This window comes from Aquarana catesbeiana, linkage group LG03 (assembly GCF_042186555.1).
Source record: "Aquarana catesbeiana isolate 2022-GZ linkage group LG03, ASM4218655v1, whole genome shotgun sequence".
NCBI classification, from domain to species: Eukaryota; Metazoa; Chordata; class Amphibia; order Anura; family Ranidae; genus Aquarana; species Aquarana catesbeiana.
The window spans coordinates 738,472,978-738,491,171 of record NC_133326.1 but is presented as its reverse complement, the minus strand read 5'-3'; the positions used below and the strand labels follow the sequence as shown (position 1 = coordinate 738,491,171).

The 18,194-nt window shown below is 48.4% G+C and overlaps 1 protein-coding gene across 4 annotated transcripts in view; it reads right to left on the bottom strand.

Moving 5' to 3' along the window:
* LOC141133862 (NACHT, LRR and PYD domains-containing protein 3-like) overlaps positions 1-18,194 on the bottom strand; it is a 221,198-nt gene that overhangs the window by 79,604 nt on the left and 123,400 nt on the right. For all 4 annotated transcript variants that reach the window (XM_073623442.1, XM_073623445.1, XM_073623443.1 and 1 more), the window contains one exon: positions 8,108-8,278. In XM_073623442.1, coding sequence (XP_073479543.1) covers positions 8,108-8,278 — 171 coding nt within the window. The remainder of the gene's footprint in view (positions 1-8,107; positions 8,279-18,194) is intronic.

The window sequence follows — 18,194 nt, the reverse complement described above, 5'->3', positions numbered from 1 at the left end:
CCCAGCTTAGTGCAGCTACAGGCCATTAGTATGTCTGGAAGGCCAAGAAGGAGAGGCAGACAGTCACAAGCCAATAAGAGAGGGCAAGCAGGCTCTGTGTCTAGTGCTGGTCGTGGAGACGGTGCATCCTCATCAGCACGTGGCCATGGGACACGCTTGGCCTTTTTTCGGCAGCTGGCCGTGTTGAGCCGCAACATGCGGAAGACTTGGTCGAGTGGATGACCAAGCCGTCCTCATCCTCCTCATCCTCTCTCACCCATGCCCAGGGTGCTTTGTCTGGCAAAGCAGCGGCCTCTTCCCTCAGCTCAATGTCATCAGTGACTCCTTCCCTAACTCCACCATGTCCTCCTGAGGATTCCCTCGAACTGTTTGACCACAGTGTTGGGTACATGCTCCAGGAGGATGCCCAGCGTTTGGAAGGCTCTGATGATGATACTGAGCTCGATGAAGGCAGTAACATGAGCACGGACAGAGGGGGTGCCCAAGAAGGACAGCAATCTGGCAGTCATGCTCCCCCTGCTGCAGCATACTGCCAGGTTTGCTCCAGTGATGAGGAGGGAGGGGATGATGAGGTCACTGACTCAACGTGGGTGCCTGATAGGAGAGAGGAGGAGGAGGAGGCGGCACATCCCCAACGAGGCAGGATGCCCTCCAGGGGCCAGCCTAAGGGCAGCACATTGACTGCATCACACCCCAATGCTCCACATGTGCAGGGCGCTGCAGTCTCTGCGCGTTATTCAAAAAGTTCTTTGGTGTGGGCCTTTTTTGAGACGAGTGCATCAGATCGCACCGCTGCTATTTGCAACATATGTCTCAAGCGTATCTCGCCTGGCCAAAACATCTCCCGCTTGGGTACCACATGCTTGACCAGACATATGTTGACCTGCCATGCAGTTCGTTGGCAAGCGTATCTAAAAGACCCACACCAAAGAACAAAGAGGATCTCTCCTTGCTCCTCATCAGCTGAGATTTCCAACCTCACTAGACCTTCAGTCCTCTCTGAGACCTGCAGTGAGAGGAATGAAGGTGTAGAATTAGGTGTGTCACAGCCAAGTACTTGTGGGCAATCTGCTTTTGGTACACCGACATCAGATTGTACCAGGCAAATTTCCCTGCCCCAGCTGCTGCACCGCCGAAAGAAGTTTGCTCCCAGCCATCCACATGCCCAGCGGTTGAATGCTAGCTTGGCAAAATTGCTAGCACTTCAACTGCTGCCTTTTCAGTTGGTAGACTCTGCCCCCTTCCGTGAGTTTGTGGAATGTGCGGTTCCTCAGTGGCAGGTACCCAAACGCCACTTTTTCTCACGGAAGGCGATTCCGGCTCTCTACCGGCATGTGGAAGGCAATGTCCATGCCTCGCTGGACAGGGCGGTCAGCGGTAAGGTGCATATTACCGCTGACTCATGGTCCAGCAGGCATGGACAGGGATGTTACCTAAGTTTCACGGCGCATTGGGTGACTCTGCTGGCAGCTGGGAAGGATGCAGGACAAGGTGCAGTAGTGTTGGAGGTTGTTCCGCCACCACGCCTCCAAAATGCTGATTGTGACACACCTCTCTCCTCCACCCCCTCCTCTTCTTCTTCCTCCATGGCCTCTTCCTCGGAACCAGCGGTGCTCCGTAGGCGTTCAAGGGGCTACGCAAGTACGCAGGCCAAAAGATGCCATGCGGTGCTTGAGCTGGTGTGCTTGGGGGACAGGAGCCACACTGGGGCAGAGGTTCTGTCAGCTCTGCAGGGGCAGATTCAGAGGTGGTTGACGCCACGCCAACTTAAGGCAGGAATGGTGGTTTGCGACAATGGCACCAACCTCCTCTCTGCCCTCCGACAGGGACAACTGACCCATGTGCCCTGTTTGGCTCACGTCCTTAACTTGGTGGTGCAGCGGTTCTTGGGCAGGTACCCGGGCTTACAGGATGTCCTGAGGCAGGCCAGGAAAGTCTGTGTGCATTTCCACCGGTCATATAATGCCAGTGCTCGGCTGACGGACCTCCAAAAGGAGTTTAACCTGCCCAAGAACCGCCTAATCTGTGACATGCCCACCAGGTGGAACTCAACGTTGGCCATGCTGCAGCGGCTGCACATGCTGCAGAGGGCCATCAATGAGTACCTGTGCGACTATGGCACCAGGACAGGGTCAGGGGAGCTTGGTTTTTTTTCCCCACGCCAGTGGGCCATGATCAGGGATGCATGCACTGTCCTGTCACCATTCGAGGAGGCCACGAGGATGGGGAGCAGTGACAGTGCATGCATCAGTGACACTGTCCCCCTTGTCCACCTGTTGGAGCACACACTGCGTGGAATAATGGACAGGGCACTTGAGGCAGAACAGAGGCAGGAAGAGGAGGACTTCCTTAGCTCTCAAGGCCCCCTTTATCCAGACAGTGTTCCTGCGTGCCCGCCGATCACACAGGAAGAGGACGAGGAGGAGGAGGAGGAGGAGGAAGATTGTGTCAGTATGGAGGTGGAGCCTGGCACTCAGCATCAGCAGCAGTCTTTAAGGGATCAGTCCCAAGGAACACATGGACTTGTACGTGGCTGGGAGGAGGTGGCTGCGGACGTTGTTGTCCTTAGTGACCCAGAGGACTCCGGACCGAATGCCTCAGCAAACCTACGCTGCATGGCCTCCCTGATCCTGCAAAGCCTGCGTAAGGATCCTCGTATTCGTGGTATCAAGGAGAAGGACCAATACTGGCTGGCAACCCTCCTTGATCCACGTTACAAGGGTAAGGTTGCGGACCTTATCTTGCCATCGCAGAGGGAGCAGAGGATGAAACATCTTCGGGAGGCCTTGCAGAAAGGTCTGTGCAACGCGTTCCCAGAGACTGGGAGGTTACAAACTCCTGTTTCTGGACAACGTGTTGCTGAGGCTTCGGTCAGTCAGGAGCGGTTAAGAAGGTGGCTGTCTGACCGATGCGTTCAGACAATTTTTTGGTCCGCAGCCCCAAGGTATGATCGGTTCCAGCAACCATCGCCAGCGTCTGTTTTACATGGTGCAGGAATACCTAGGGGCAAGATCAGACTTGGACACCTTTCCCACCGAAAATCCTCTGGGTTACTGGGTCTTGAGGATGGATCACTGGCCAGAGCTTGCACAGTATGCAATTGAGCTACTGGCCTGTCCTGCATCCAGCGTTCTTTCGGAACGCACATTCAGTGCTGCTGGAGGCGTGGTAACCGATCACAGGGTGCGTCTGTCCACCGACTCGGTCGATCGGCTGACCTTCATAAAAATGAATCAGTCTTGGATCACCACCAGCTACCAAGCACCTGATGCTGATGTAACCGAATAATTTTTTTTGAAATCTCAGATCCCTTCAAAGACTGCCTATGCTGATGCTGAGTGACTATCCCTGAGTAATTATCCTCTTCCTCCTCAATCATCACGCTGATAGCTTGTAAGAACATTTTTGGTTCTGGGCGCCACCACCAGTGCCTAAGGCACAATTTTTCAGCCCCTGTTTAACAGGGGCGTGTAATTACAATTTTTGATGTAATACTTTGCAGCAGGGCTCGTTCCTGCATTCCAACTAGAGTGTCTGTGAGGGGTTGCAGTGTTGTGGCACCAGCACCAGTGCCTAAGGCCCAATTTTTCTGCCCCTGTCTAACAGGGGCGTGTAATTACAATTTTTGAAGCAATACTTTGCAGCAGGGCTCGTTCCTGCGTTCCAACTAGAGTGTCTGTGAGGGGTTGCAGTGTTGTGGCACCAGCACCAGTGCCTAAGGCCTAATTTTTCAGCTCCTGTTCAACAGGGGCATGTAATTACAATTCTTGATCTAATATTTCACAGCAGGGCCCTGTGAGGGCTTACAGTGTTGTGGCCACAGCAACACCTAAGGCCCAAATTTCTGCTGAGTATATAGGGCAGGACCCTACTTTCAAACATCTAACTTACAAACGACTCCTACTTGCAAACGGAAGGAGACAACAGGAAGTGAGATGAAATCTACCCCTAGGAAGGGAAATTCTCTCCTGTAAGAGTTAATATGGGAAAACAATTTCTCCTTTCCACTGATGCTTTCCAATCCTTGTTCCACAAAAAAACCCAAATTTTCAAAAAACATTTTTCATTGGGACAAAAAAGTGAGGTGAAATCTTCTGAAGAGGAGGAAAGACAGCAAAACAAATGTCACAGGGGTGATAACCCTTCCCTATGTTTTCCAAAAAGCTTAGAAAAGATTTTTTGGCTGGAGCTAAACACGTTAAAAATGTACCCGTTCAAAATTACAAAGAGATTCTACTTAACAACAAACCTACAGTCCCTGTCTTGTTTGCACCGCCTGTATACTGCTGTTCAGAGTATATAGGGCCTTTCCTTATTTTAATTTGGGTGCGGGGTTCCCCTTAATATCCATACAGGACCCAAAGGGCCTGGTAATGGACTGGGGGGGTACCCATGCCGTTTGTCTCACTGATTTTCATCCATATTGCCATGACCCGACATGACATTAAACCCGCAAGCAGTTTTAAATGAGATTTTTTCCTTTAAAAATGACATTTGGTGCAGGGACTGTTCTAAACACGGGAAACACGCGTCACTTTACAGGCATACTATAGACACCCCCCAGGTACGATATTTAAAGGAATATTTCATTTTTTTTTTATTACTTTAAGCATCATTAAATCACTGCTCCCGAAAAAACGGCCGTTTTTAAAAGTTTTTTTTGCATTGATACATGTCCCCTGGGGTAGGACCCGGGTCCCCAAACCCTTTTTAGGACAATACCATGCAAATTAGCCTTTAAAATGAGCACTTTTGATTTCGAATGTTCGAGTCCCATAGACGTCAATGGGGTTCTAACGTTCGTGCGAACTTTCGGTCCGTTCGCGGGTTCTGGTGCGAACCGAACCGGGGGGTGTTCGGCTCATCCCTAGTGCAGAGTGGAGCTGTGGACAGGGAAAGAAGAGGTGAGCTGTGGATGAGGGTTGCAGAGGTTCGGTGTGGATGGGGGATACAGAGGTAAGCAAAGAGATAAGCAGAAGTGAGGATTTAATGGTTACACCCCTCCCCCACTGCCCCAAAGATGCTGCTTGCAGGACTTTTTTTTTCCTGTCCTGCAAGCCCACCGCCCCGGGGTGAGAGCACTCGGGCTTTCACACTGGGCCTGCAGAAGAGGCCGTTTACAGATGCTATTTTTAGAGCAAAAACGCATGTAAAGTACCTCAGTGTGAAAGGGGTCTAAAGCATACAGAGTTAGTGACCAAGAGTACGTAATGTATGGCACAGTGTGCAGGGTCCAGTGGTGGGAATTTTGTAACACCTTGTACTAGGGTTGTCCCGATACCAATACTAGTATCTAGTACTAGGCACCGATACCGAGCATTTGCCCAAGTACTTGTACTCGGGCAAATGCTCCTGATGCTTCACCCAATATCTGGACAGTCAGCAGTGATCGGCGACTGGGGGAGGTACAAGCTTCTCCCCCTGCGGCTTTCAGCTGCTTTAGTGAAATCTATACAGCGGTGATAGGTGCTTGTAACTCCCCCACACCCGATCACCGATGACTGTCCCCGCATCCTCCTTCAGTCCCCCTCTGTTCTGCAGTCCCTTTCCGTTCTGCAGTCCCTTTCCGTTCTGCAGTCCCTTTCCGTTCTGTTGTCCCTTTCCATTCTGCTGCCCCCCTCCATTCTGCTGCCCCCCTCCATTCTGCTGCCCCCCTCCATTCCGCTGTCCCTCTCAGTTCTGCTGTCCCCTCCGTTCCGCTGTCCCTCTCAGTTCTGCTGTCCCCTCCATTCTGCTGCCCCCCTCCGTTCTGCTGCCCCCCTCCGTTCTGCTGTCCCTCTCCGTTCTGCTGTCCCTCTCCGTTCTGCTGTCCCCCTCCGTTCTGCTGTCCCCCTCCGTTCTGCTGTCCCCCTCCGTTCTGCTGTTCCTCTGAGTTCTCCTGTTCCTCTATGTTCTGCTGTCCCTCTCCGTTCTGCTGTCCCTCTCTGTTCTGCTGTTCCTCTGAGTTCTCCTGTTCCTCTATGTTCTGCTGTCCCTCTCCGTTCCTCTGTCCCTCTCCGTTCTGCTGTCCCTCTCCATTCCTCTGTCCCTCTCTGTTCTGCTGTCCCCCTCCGTTCTGCTGTCCCTCTTCGTTCCTCTGTCCCTCTTCGTTACGCTATCCCTCTCCGTGCTGCTGTCCCCCTCCCTTCTGCGGTCCCCCTCCCTTCTGCTGTCCCTCTCCGTTCTGGCGTCCCTCTCCGTTCCGCTGTCCGTCTCCGTTCCGCTGTCCCTCTCCGTTCCGCTGTTCCTCTCCGTTCCGCTGTCCCTCTCTGTTCCGCTGTCCCCCTCCCTTCTGCTGTCCCTCTCCGTGCTGCTGTCCCTCTCCGTGCTGCTGTCCCTCTCCGTGCTGCTGTCCCTCTCCGTGCTGCTGTCCCCCTCCGTTCTGCTGTCCCTCTCCGTTCTGCTGTCCCTCTCCGTTCTGCTGTCCCCCTCCCTTCTCCTGTCCCCCTCCCTTCTCCTGTCCCTCTCCGTTCTGCTGTCCCTCTCCGTTCTGCTGTCCCTCTCCGTTCTGCTGTCCCCCTCCCTTCTCCTGTCCCCCTCCCTTCTCCTGTCCCTCTCCGTTCTGCTGTCCCTCTCCGTTCTGCTGTCCCTCTCCATTCTGCTGTCCCCCTCCCTTCTCCTGTCCCTCTCCGTGCTGCTGTCCCTTCAATGCTGCTGTCCCTCTCCGTGCTGCTGTCCCCCTCCCTTCTCCTGTCCCTCTCTGTTCTGCTGTCCCTCTCCGTTCTGCTGTCCCCCTCCGTTCTGCTGTCCCTCTTTTGTTCCTCTGTACCTCTCCGTTCTGCTGTCCCTCTCCGTGCTGCTGTCCCCCTCCGTTCTGCTGTCCCTCTCCGTGCTGCTGTCCCCCTCCGTTCTGCTGTCCCCCTCCGTTCTGCTGTCCCTCTCCATTCTGCTGTCCCTCTCTGTTCTGCTGTCCCTCTCCGTTCTGCTGTCCCCCTCCCTTCTCCTGTCCCTCTCCATTCTGCTGTCCCTCTCCATTCTGCTGTCCCTCTCCATTCTGCTGTCCCTCTCCATTCTGCTGTCCCTCTCCGTTCTGCTGTCCCTCTCCATTCTGCTGTCCCCCTCCCTTCTGCTGTCCCCCTCCCTTCTGCTGTCCCCCTCCCTTCTGCTGTCCCTCTCCGTGCTGCTGTCCCTTCAATGCTGCTGTCCCTCTCCGTGCTGCTGTCCCCCTCCCTTCTCCTGTCCCTCTCTGTTCTGCTGTCCCTCTCCATTCTGCTGTCCCTCTCCGTTCTGCTGTCCCCCTCCGTTCTGCTGTCCCTCTTTTGTTCCTCTGTCCCTCTCCGTTCTGCTGTCCCTCTCCGTTATGCTGTACCCCTCCCTTCTGCTGTCCCTCTCCGTGCTGCTGTCCCTCTCCGTGCTGCTGTCCCTCTCCGTGCTGCTGTCCCCCTCCCTTCTCCGGTCCCTCTCCGTTCTGCTGTCCCCCTCCCTTCTGCTGTCCCTCTCCGTGCTGCTGTCCCTTCAATGCTGCTGTCCCTCTCCGTGCTGCTGTCCCTCTCCGTGCTGCTGTCCCTCTCCGTGCTGCTGTCCCTCTCCGTTCTGCTGTCCCCCTCAGTTCTGCTGTCCCTCTCCGTTCTGCTGTCCCTCTCCGTTCTGCTGTCCCTCTCCGTTCTTGTAGATGAAATGACTAGGACTTCTCTTTGAGGCTCAGTGAGGTGACAATTTTATATCTACACTGATGGGGGGAATTTATTGGCATCTAGGGGTCACTTCTGGTCTAGAGACTCGCTCTGTCCTTCCAGATTCTAATTGAGGACCATCTGTCTATGATTGGTCACTGAATGAAGAGAATACGGAGTCCTGTGCGTCTTCTGGTCCGTTTCAGGACTGAATTCAGAAATCGGACCTGAAGCGGTAAATGGAGACGCACCGGACCCCCTGCTGTGAGCCGCTGTGAACTCCAGTGTGACCCCAGCCAAAGTCTGATCTCTGGTAGTCAGTGGAGGGGGGAGGGGATGAAAGCCAATAACAGCGAGTGACCTGAAGGACTATGATGGGAACTCCCAGTGTAACTGGCCAATCAGAAGTCTGTCTTTGTATAACTTTCATGTAGGTGACATGTCTGGATCCCTCACATAGAAGATTTATACCAGAATCCTGCAGAATATTATATCATTTATAGGATAATTCTCACCACAGCTCCTGCAGAGTACAGCCAGGATGTCTGAGCAGCTCACATAGAAGTTTTATTCCAGAGTCTTCCAGATCAGTATATGATAAAACCAGTCTGGTGAGGGATTGATTATTGATAAGAATGGATCGGAGATCATCACAGGCAGAGGAAGTCACATCACAACTATACAACCTGCAGAGACAAATCCAGACACATGATATTATATTATAAGATGAATATGAGGAATTATTCACATTTAGTGAAAAGTAACATAACATCACTAGAGCGGAATATCAGTATATACAGAATGTTATACAGAGGAAAGATCTTGTTTTTAGGGAAGCTGATAAAGGTGAAGCTGTTGTAGTACTTATGTCTACACAGTATAAAGAGGGGGCGCTGTGACAGCTCAGTCACCCCCTTATGTACCCGGTTATTAAAGTGGAGTTCCACCCCCCCAAAAAAAATTAGTAATGTTCCTAAAAAAATTAAAAAAAACACTTTTAATTTTTTTAAAAAATGGGAACCCCCCTTTAAGCAGGACCTCACACAGTGTCTCATACTGGGGCTTCTGAAATTGATAGATAAAGGAAAGGATCTGGGGGGTTTATGACATAAAACAGCAGAATTTCTGATGGTGGATAGCCCAGTGACCCCAATATTCCATCACCTTCCTAAAGTCCACCAATCAGGAGTTCCCATTGAAGATCACCGGATTGTGGCAGGAATTGGATCACTTATAGAGAATGTAGGGGGGAGGGGTGGATATACATTTCCAGCCTTTGGTGCTGAGACTTCTGGGATATATTAGAGATACAAGTACTATATTGGTGGATATTCCACATTTACAATGGGATTCTACATTCACATGGGGGACACTTCACATTAAAGCACTTTATTCTTCCATCCCCCATTCTTTAGTGTCTCCAGCAATCAGATATCATCTCCATAGATATAGATCATATACTAGGATGTTACAAGAATTATTACAGAGGATGTAAAGGATGAAGGTTTTTTACCTTAACCATTTCAGCCCCAGAAGGATTTACCCCCCTTAATGACCAGAGCACTTTTTACAATTTGGCACTGCGCTGCTTTATCTGGTAATTGTGCGGTCATGCAATGCTGTACACAAACTAAATCTGTGTCCTTTTTTTCCCACAAATAGAATTTTCTTTTGGTGGTATTTAATCACCTCTGGGATTTCTATTTTTTGCAATATAAATGAAAAAAGACCAAAAAATGTTGAAAAAAATTATATTTTATACTTTGTTATAAAAAAATCCAATAAACTCAATTTTAGTCATACATTTAGGCCAAAATGTATTCAGCCACATGTCTTGGGTAAAAAAAATTCAATAAGCGTATATTTATTGGTTTGCACAAAAGTTATAGTGTCTACAAACTATGGTACATTTTCTGGAATTTACATAGGTTTTAGTTTATGACTGCCTATCTAATTTCTTGAGATGCTAAAATGACAGGGCGGTACAAATCCCCCAAATTACCCCATTGTGGAAAGTAGACACCCCAAGGAAATTGCTGAGAGGCATTTTGAGTCCATTGAATATTTTATTTTTTTGTCACAAGTTATTAAAAAATTACAAAAGATATAAAAAATGACACAAAGTTGTCACCAAATGATATATTGCTCATACATGACATTGATATACAGTGGGGACGGAAAGTATTCAGACCCCCTAAATGTTTCACTCTTTGTTATATTGCAGCCATTTGCTAAAATCATTTCAGCTCATTTTTTTCCTCATTAATGTACACACAGCACCCCATATTGTACACAGCACCCCATATTGTACACACAGCACCCCATATTGACAGAAAAACACAGAATTGTTGACATTTTTGCAGGTTTATTAAAAAAGAAAAACTGAAATATCACATGGTCCTAAGTATTCAGACCCTTTGCTCAGTATTTAGTAGAAGCCCCTTTTGATCTAATACAGCCATGAGTCTTTTTGGGAAAGATGCAACAAGTTTTTCACACCTGGATTTGGGGATCCTCTGCCATTTCTCCTTGCAGTTCCTCTCCAGTTCTGTCAGGTTGGATGGTAAATGTTGGTGGACAGGCATTTTTAGTTCTCTTCAGAGATGTTCATTGGGTTTAAGACCCCTTTTACAACGAGCTGCCCATAGCGTCGGCGGTAAAATGCGCCATGCCTGTCACGCTTTGTGTGTGACGGCTTCACTACGTGCGTGTGATGTCAGAAATGAGGTCATGGCGCCGGCGTCTAGCCATAACATCTTGTGTCCCAGTATGGTGAGGTCTCCGCGTCGGTTGTTGAGTGCATCACTCACTTCAGGTGCGGCTCCCTCACCTCCATTGGTTCATCAGCGTGGCGTTGGCGGCATAACTACAACCCCCATTCAGGTGAACTGCCCAATTCATCAGTTCCCCTTTGGGGTCTTCGCACATCAGCTACACGTCCTGCTGGGAGTTGTTTTGTTGCAGCATTAGGGTAGGTATTCTTTGCTTTTCCAACCTTTATTTTCTTTTCCTTTCTCTCTTTTGGTGGATTTGTTTTCTGTTCACACTATTTGCCCTTGTTTCCACGTGGCATTCCTATCAGCATTTATACCACAATCTGTTGTATGTTCATGTTCATCATTTTTATACACTGATACTTGCACATCCTTGGGCATCATTTGTATCTTCCTTACCTTTTTCATATTATCCATACAGCTCCTATATGGAGCTATACTGGGTTCATTTACCTGTATCACCACCTCCTACTATATATCATCACTATGATTAATATATTATAATTATACATATATTTAATTTAATTTTGTTCCCAGATATCCTTGCTCCATTGAGTATACACTACTTTCTTGGCCACATGAGCTCTCATCCATACTTTAAGCTCTTATCCTATCCGATGCTGCAACCCTGTATTATGCCGCCTCAGCTCCCACGTTGAGGCCATGTTCTCGGCCAGCTCTGCTCCGATCACTCCACCTTGCAGTCCATGCCTGGGTTGGTGAGTGTCAGTGGTTAACCACCCATACTAATAGAAACAACATTTTTGAACTTTTCTGAGAAGTACGGTTCCTTAAATCTTTTTTATTCCATGGATGGAGGCACTTATGGTGCTTCATATAAAGTCCCAAACTCCCCCTATTTTCTCATACAGTGTATACTATAGGGGGGTCTCCATCTGTGAAGCTTGTACAAAACAGGTAAAGTATTGCAGCTTGACAAAGGACACTGAAAATGCTACATCTTGGAACTCGGCTAAAATTGACAATTGTACCCCACTTCCAACCAATGTTTCCTATTTTTAGTTCTGCCATCAAATATCTGTGTGCTAAGTATAGCATTTTTGTTTTACATAGGGGAGAAAAGACTTGAAGGACATCCCTCATCCGAGGAGACCACAGACCCCCCACCTCTGGAAGAAGGGGAAATACCCCCAACCCAAGAAGAGCAGGAGGAGGAAGACGTGGTGGAAATTGTCACCACAACAGGTGAGTGTCTGCGACCACAGGCTCAGGTAAGAGATGGATGCCGGCATATTTTTTATACCTGTTTTTGTTTTGCTCTCTTTTTAGGTGATCGTGATGTTGTGGATCCAGATCCTTTCACATCAGAAAGTGCCCAGATCCTGATCGGGGAGATCATGGGGTGTAATTTACAATTGGAAAACCTCAAGAAAAACATCAATGATGTTATCCAAAAAATAAGAACATCATTGATGTTTTGGGGCGAGTTTAAAACCCCTCAAACTCACTTTCTTCTTTTGTGTTCTACAAATTTTAAAATGTTTTAGCGACTTTTCTAAAAGCTAAATTTGGAGGATGCACACAGTGTGCCAACATGTGCTATCTGCCATCACGGGAGATCAATGGACGCGTTTTGGGGGTGCAACCCCTTCCTCAATAATAAAGTAGCTGAGAGGAAGGGGTTTCTCCCCCAAAACACGTCCCTTGATCCCCCGTGATGGCAGCTAGCACATGTTGACATTGGTAAATTTGTGTGCATCTTCCAAATTTGGCTTTTCCTGGGGTGATTTCACCCCATGTGAACGCAATATCAAACACAGTTCCTAAACACTCATGTCTGATATTGCCTTCAAGTTCTACCAAATGTGAACTTTGTAAGTTCCAAGATTTGTGTCTTTCTTGTTGGTTTTAAACAGGCCTGTTTTATCTTAAATGGACATTTCTATTTGTGATAATGCAACCCCAAAAATTGTTATACAACAAACATGTTGGTTTGTTTTAAAAACCTTTTCTAAATGCACATGTGATTGTGCAGGTATTAAAATGATTGTTAATGAATAATGTGTGGATTATTGTGTCAACGCTAAAACACTTTGGAGTGATGTAATTGGTGTAAAAATGGGAGTTATTTCCTAAGGGCAAATCCTCTTTGCACTACAAGTGCAGTTTCAGTGCAGTCGCAAGTGCACTTGTAGTGCAAAGTGTCTTTGCCTTTAGTAAATAACACCCAACAGTGCTTTGTATAAGGTTACACAATCACGCCATTTTCAGGACTCCCCACATTTCTGACAGGGTCAGGTAAAACAAACACAAGCAGGAAATGTCACCAAAGATTTTTTTTTTTTATTTGATAAAGGCTTCACAAATTGTCTGGCATATTGATGGCCCCCCTACCCGCAAAGAACTCAAGGTATCTTAACCAGACATCACGGGCACTCAGGGAGGGCAAGCCAGGACGGCCACTTTCAAGCGGCGTCAGGGTTGGTTCATTGATCATTCCGGCCTCAGGCCCAACTGAGCCAGCATAGTTGGCAGAATGTTTGCGTAAAAAGTTATGTAGAACACAGCACGCCAGGATTAGATGATTAAGTTTATACTCCGCCATATGGATGGGTGTCATAAATAGGCGGAACCGGCTGGCCATGATTCCAAATGTGTTCTCCACCACTCTTCTGGCTCTGGCCAGCCGGTAATTAAAAACCCTCTGTTCCGGGGTGAGGGTCCTCATCGGGAATGGCCACATAAGATGGTCCTCCAGCGCAAAGGCTTCATCCGCAACGAAGACGAATGGGAGTCCTTCCACATTGTCTTCTGGAGGTGGCAAGTCCAAGCTGCCATTCTGGAGACGCCTGTAAAACTCCGTCTGGGCGATGACTCCACCATCGGACATCCAGCCATTCTTCCCCACGTCCACGCCCCATGCCCACCAATCTCAACAACTTACGTCCCATCTCCTTACTCTCCTTCTCCTCCAAACTTCTTGAAAGACTGGTCTACAACCGACTAAGCGACCATCATGAATAAACTTCTTGATCCCCTTCAGTCCGGTTTTCGCCCTCAACACTCCACGGAAACTGCTCTCCTTAAACTCTCAAATGACCTACTAATGGCTAAAGCCAATGGACACTATTCTGTACTTCTTCTCCTGGATCTCTCTGCTGCCTTTGACACAGTGGACCACCCCCTCCTCCTAAAAAAACTCCACTCCTTTGGTCTCCGTGACTGTACTCTTCGCTGGTTCTCATCCTATCCCACCGCTCCTTCAGTGTCACTTACAACTCTACTTCATCCTCTCCTCTTCCTTTTTCCGTTGGGGTCCCCCCATAGGCGTCTTTAGCATGTGGCTATTGGGGCTGGAGCCCCGAATGTGTGGCCAATAGCCCCGAGTGTCAGAGAGGGAGAGAAAATAGGTCAGCAGTGGCGGAAGTTTACCTGTGTCTGTGACACAGGCTCTGTGTGCTTCGTTACTGCGGCGCCGCCCACTGACTGACAGCAGGCGGAGTGATATAAAACAGAAAAAATTCCGCGCTAGAAATACAAAAGAATAAGCAGCAGTAAACAGTGCGACAACACCAACCCAACAAATAAAAATAAATAAACTGCGCTAAAACAAAAATTATATGTGTTGGGTGAGTTAATAGTGTGACCAAACCCCAACAAAATATAAAAAACAAGTCCAGAAAATAAAAGTCCAAATTCCCAAAGTAGTAAGTGTTCAGTATAAGTGTGGATGCTGTTCCAAAATGAGCTATGATTGCTCTTACCAGAAATCCAAAGATATAAGCAGATGGCAAAAAACCCTTGCCAGGGCCTCTGAGGTATTGGACCAATCAGCACCGTCCGTGGTCAGATCAAAATCCCCTCAATAAATGCAGGAGAAAAACAAACACAAGAAAAAACTGGCCATAGTGTAGTATGTTAAATGTTAAACATGGACAAACGAACATACCAATCACCCTGGTGTGCACATAAAAACAACCAAAAGAAAGGGGGGGAGGGAAGTGAAAAAAAACCCCACCACCGTGGCTGTAGATTGTGCTTACCAGATCACGATGATAAACAGATTCTTAGTAGGTTAGGAGCTGACATAAAGCACCTTGATACGTCCTCATTAACCCGAAGTTCACATCGTCAGTAAACCACCTCCTCTGCTGCCACTTCCAGCAATGTTTTCTCTCTAATTCTTTTTGTTTTAGCGCAGTTTATTTATTTTTATTAGGCGGAGTGATATGCCCAGGAGATCGCTGCCGTGGCGACGCCCCCTTCTCCCTCACCCTCAAGTCACGCTGGATAACGGCCCCCCCTCCTTTCCTGTTCATCATCAACCTGAGCAGCCTTTCCTAGTCCAGCAACATATGGATGTGTGGTGTGTCACCTTTCTTCTCTGCTGAGTCCTCGTGTCCCTTGCATGCAGCCTGTGAGTGTTTGGATCTCCCAGGGTGTATAGAGTGTGTTTATGTGATAGAGGCTGTGATCACTTTCCTCTGTGCTATCTCCACAGCAGGATCAGATTCCACCTCAACATTCTGCTTCTTTATTTTTTCTTTCAATAAGCAGCAGTCTCTCTCTCTCTCTCTCTCTCTCTTTGTCAGGCATGTCATGTAGGTCAATGTGGGTCAGATAGGTAGGTCAGTGTATGTCAGGTAGGTAGGTCAGTGTATGTCAGGTAGGTTAGTATGTGTCAGGCATGTCATGTAGGTCAGTGTATGTCAGCCAGGTAGGTCAGTGTGGGTCAGGTAGGTAGGTCAATGTATGTCAGGTAGGTAGGTCAGTGTATGTCAGGTAGGTCAGTGTATGTCAGGCATATCATGTAGATCAGTGTGGGTCAGGTAGGTAGGTCAGTGTATGTCAGGTAGGTAGGTCAGTGTATGTCAGGCATGTCATGTAGGTCAGTGTGGGTCAGGTAGGTTAGTATGTGTATGTCAGGTAGGTAGATAAGTGTAGGTCAGCCAGGTCAGTGTGTGTCAGGTAGGTCAGTGTGAGTCAGGTATGTCAGCCAGGTAGGTTAGTATGTGTCGGGTAGGTTAGTATGTGTATGTCAGGTATGTAGGTAAGTGTATGTCAGATAGGTCAGTGTATGTCAGCCAGGTAGGTTAGTATGTGTCAGGCGTGTCAGGTAGGTTAGTACGTGTCATGTAGGTCAGTGTATGTCAGGTAGGTCAGTGTGGGTCAGGTATGTCAGCCAGGTAGGTTGGTATGTGTCGGGTAGGTTAGTATGTGTATGTCAGGTATGTAGGTAAGTGTATGTCAGGTAGGTCAGTGTATGTCAGGTCAGTGTATGTCAGCCAGGTAGGTTAGTATGTGTCAGGCATGTCATGTAGGTCAGTGTGGGTCAGGTAGGTAGGTCAGTGTGGGTCAGGTATGTCAGCCAGGTAGGTTAGTATGTGTCAGGCATGTCATGTAGGTAAGTGTGGGTCAGGTAGATTAGTATGTGTATGTCAGGTAGGTAGATAAGTGTATGTCAGTGTGGGTCAGGTATGTCAGCCAGGTAGGTTAGTATGTGTATGTCAGGTAGGTAGATAAGTGTATGCCAGGTAGGTCAGTGTATGTTAGCCAGGTAGGTCAGTGTATGTCAGCCAGGTAGGTCAGTGTATGTTAGGTAGGTTAGTATGTGTCAGACATGTCATGTAGGTCAGTGTGGGTCAGGTAGGTTAGTATGTCAGGTAGGTAGATAAGTGTATGTCAGCCAGGTCAGTGTGTGTCAGGTAGGCCAGTGTATGTCAGCCAGGTAGGTTAGTATGTGTCAGGTATGTCATGTAGGTCAGTGTGGGTCAGGTAGGTTAGTACATGTCATGTAGGTCAGTGTATGTCGCATAGGTAGGTCAGTGTATGTCAGGTAGGTTAGTACGTGTCAGGCATGTCATGTAGGTCAGTGTATGTCAGGTAGGTAGGTCAGTGTATGTCAGGTAGTTTAGTATGTGTCAGGCATGTCATGTAGGTCAGTGTATGTCAGATAGGTCAGTGTATGTCAGCTAGGTCAGTGTATGTCAGATAGGTAGGTCAGGTAGGTTAGTACGGGTCAGGCATGTCATGTAGGTCAGTGTATGTCAGCCAGGTAGGTCAGTGTGTGTCAGGTAGTTTAGTGTATGTTAGCCAGGTAGGTCAGTGCATGTCAAGTATGTCAGTGTGTGTAGGAATCAGGCTGGTAAGTACTATTGTAGGAAGGGAAGGGACTCGGGGAGTGCTAAAAGCCCATAGGTTAGGGGGCGCACATTTCTTGCCTTGCACCGGGCACTGACAACCCACGCTACACCACTGCTGCTGGGGGCACCTGATGCAAGGACGGACTCTGCTGGGGGCACCTGATGCAAGGACGGACTCTGCTGGGGGCACCTGATGCAAGGACGGACTCTGCTGGGGGCACCTGATGCAAGGACGGACTCTGCTTGGAAGGAACCTGATGCAAGGGCGGACTCTGCTGGGGAGGCACCTGATGGCATCTGGTGGCAGGTGACACGCTCGGGGCTTCCACTGATTCTGCATTATGGTGAGTTGAATGATTTCATTTTATATTACATAGTTACATAGTAGGTGAGGTTGAAAAAAGACACAAGTCCATCAAGTCCAACCTATGTGTGTGATTATATGTCAATATTACATTATATATCCCTGTATGTTGCGGTCGTTCAGGTGCTTATCTAATAGTTTCTTGAAACTATCAATGCTCCCCGCTGAGACCACCGCCTGTGGAAGGGGATTCCACATCCTTGCCGCTCTTACAGTAAAGAACCCTCTACTTAGTTTAAGGTTAAACATTTTTTCTTCTAATTTTAATGAGTGGCCACGAGTTTTGTTAAATGTAATAATAGAAATAATGCGCTTCAATCCCCCTGACACCATAACAGCCATGGTGCCGGGATGATTGAAGCACTAACCCCAGGTGTTGGAGTATCTTTATCTGCTGATTTGTTAAACTTTCTGGAATACACATTTCTATTGTGGTGTAGGATCTGGGCCTGCTGTCCTTTCTTTCTTTCTTTCTCCATCCCTCATTCATCTCAGACTCTAACCACACCCCCTTTGAGCCACGCCCACTATTCTGCGTAAACCACGCCAATTAGTCACTGCGCCGCGCTTTGCGCGCTGCATTTTACTATTTTGCTATGTCACGCCTACAAACAAATGGCCTGCCCCCTAATTTTTTTACAATCTTGGCAACTGAGGTCAGTGTGTGTCAGGTAGATCAATGTGTGTCAGGTAGGTTAGTACGTGTCAGGTAGGTAAAACCCCCTCCATACAACCCCCCACCCCACCCACCAACCCCCCCCCGGTGCCGGGCTTTGACTTCAGGCTGAAGCCCCTGGTCTTTTTGCCACCTAGCAACGCCCCTGGGTCCCCCAAGGTTCTGTTCTTGGACCTCTTCTTTTCTCAATCTACACCACCTCCTTGGGTCAGTTGATTGCCTCCCACGGCTTTAAATATCATCTCTACGCTGATGACACCCAAATCTATCTCTCCACCCCCTAGCTCTCTCCATCTGTCTCCTCACGCATTACCAACTTACTAGCAGACATATCAGCCTGGATGTCACATCACTTTCTTAAACTCAACCTATCCAAAACCAAGCTCATGATATTTCCTCCCTCAGGTGCCACTTCCCCTGATTTCCCTGTCAAGATCAACGGCTCAACTATCAACCCATCTCCCCACGCCAAGGTCCTAGGTGTAATCCTGGACTCTGAACTAACCTTTCGACCCCACACACTCTATCACTATCCAAAGCTTGCTGCCTCAATCTTCGCAACATCTCCAAGATACGCCCCTTCCTAACCAATGACACCACAAAGCTTCTAATCCACTCCCTGGTCATCTCCCACCTCGACTACTGCAACTCCCCCCTCATTGGTTTACCTCTAAATAGGCTATC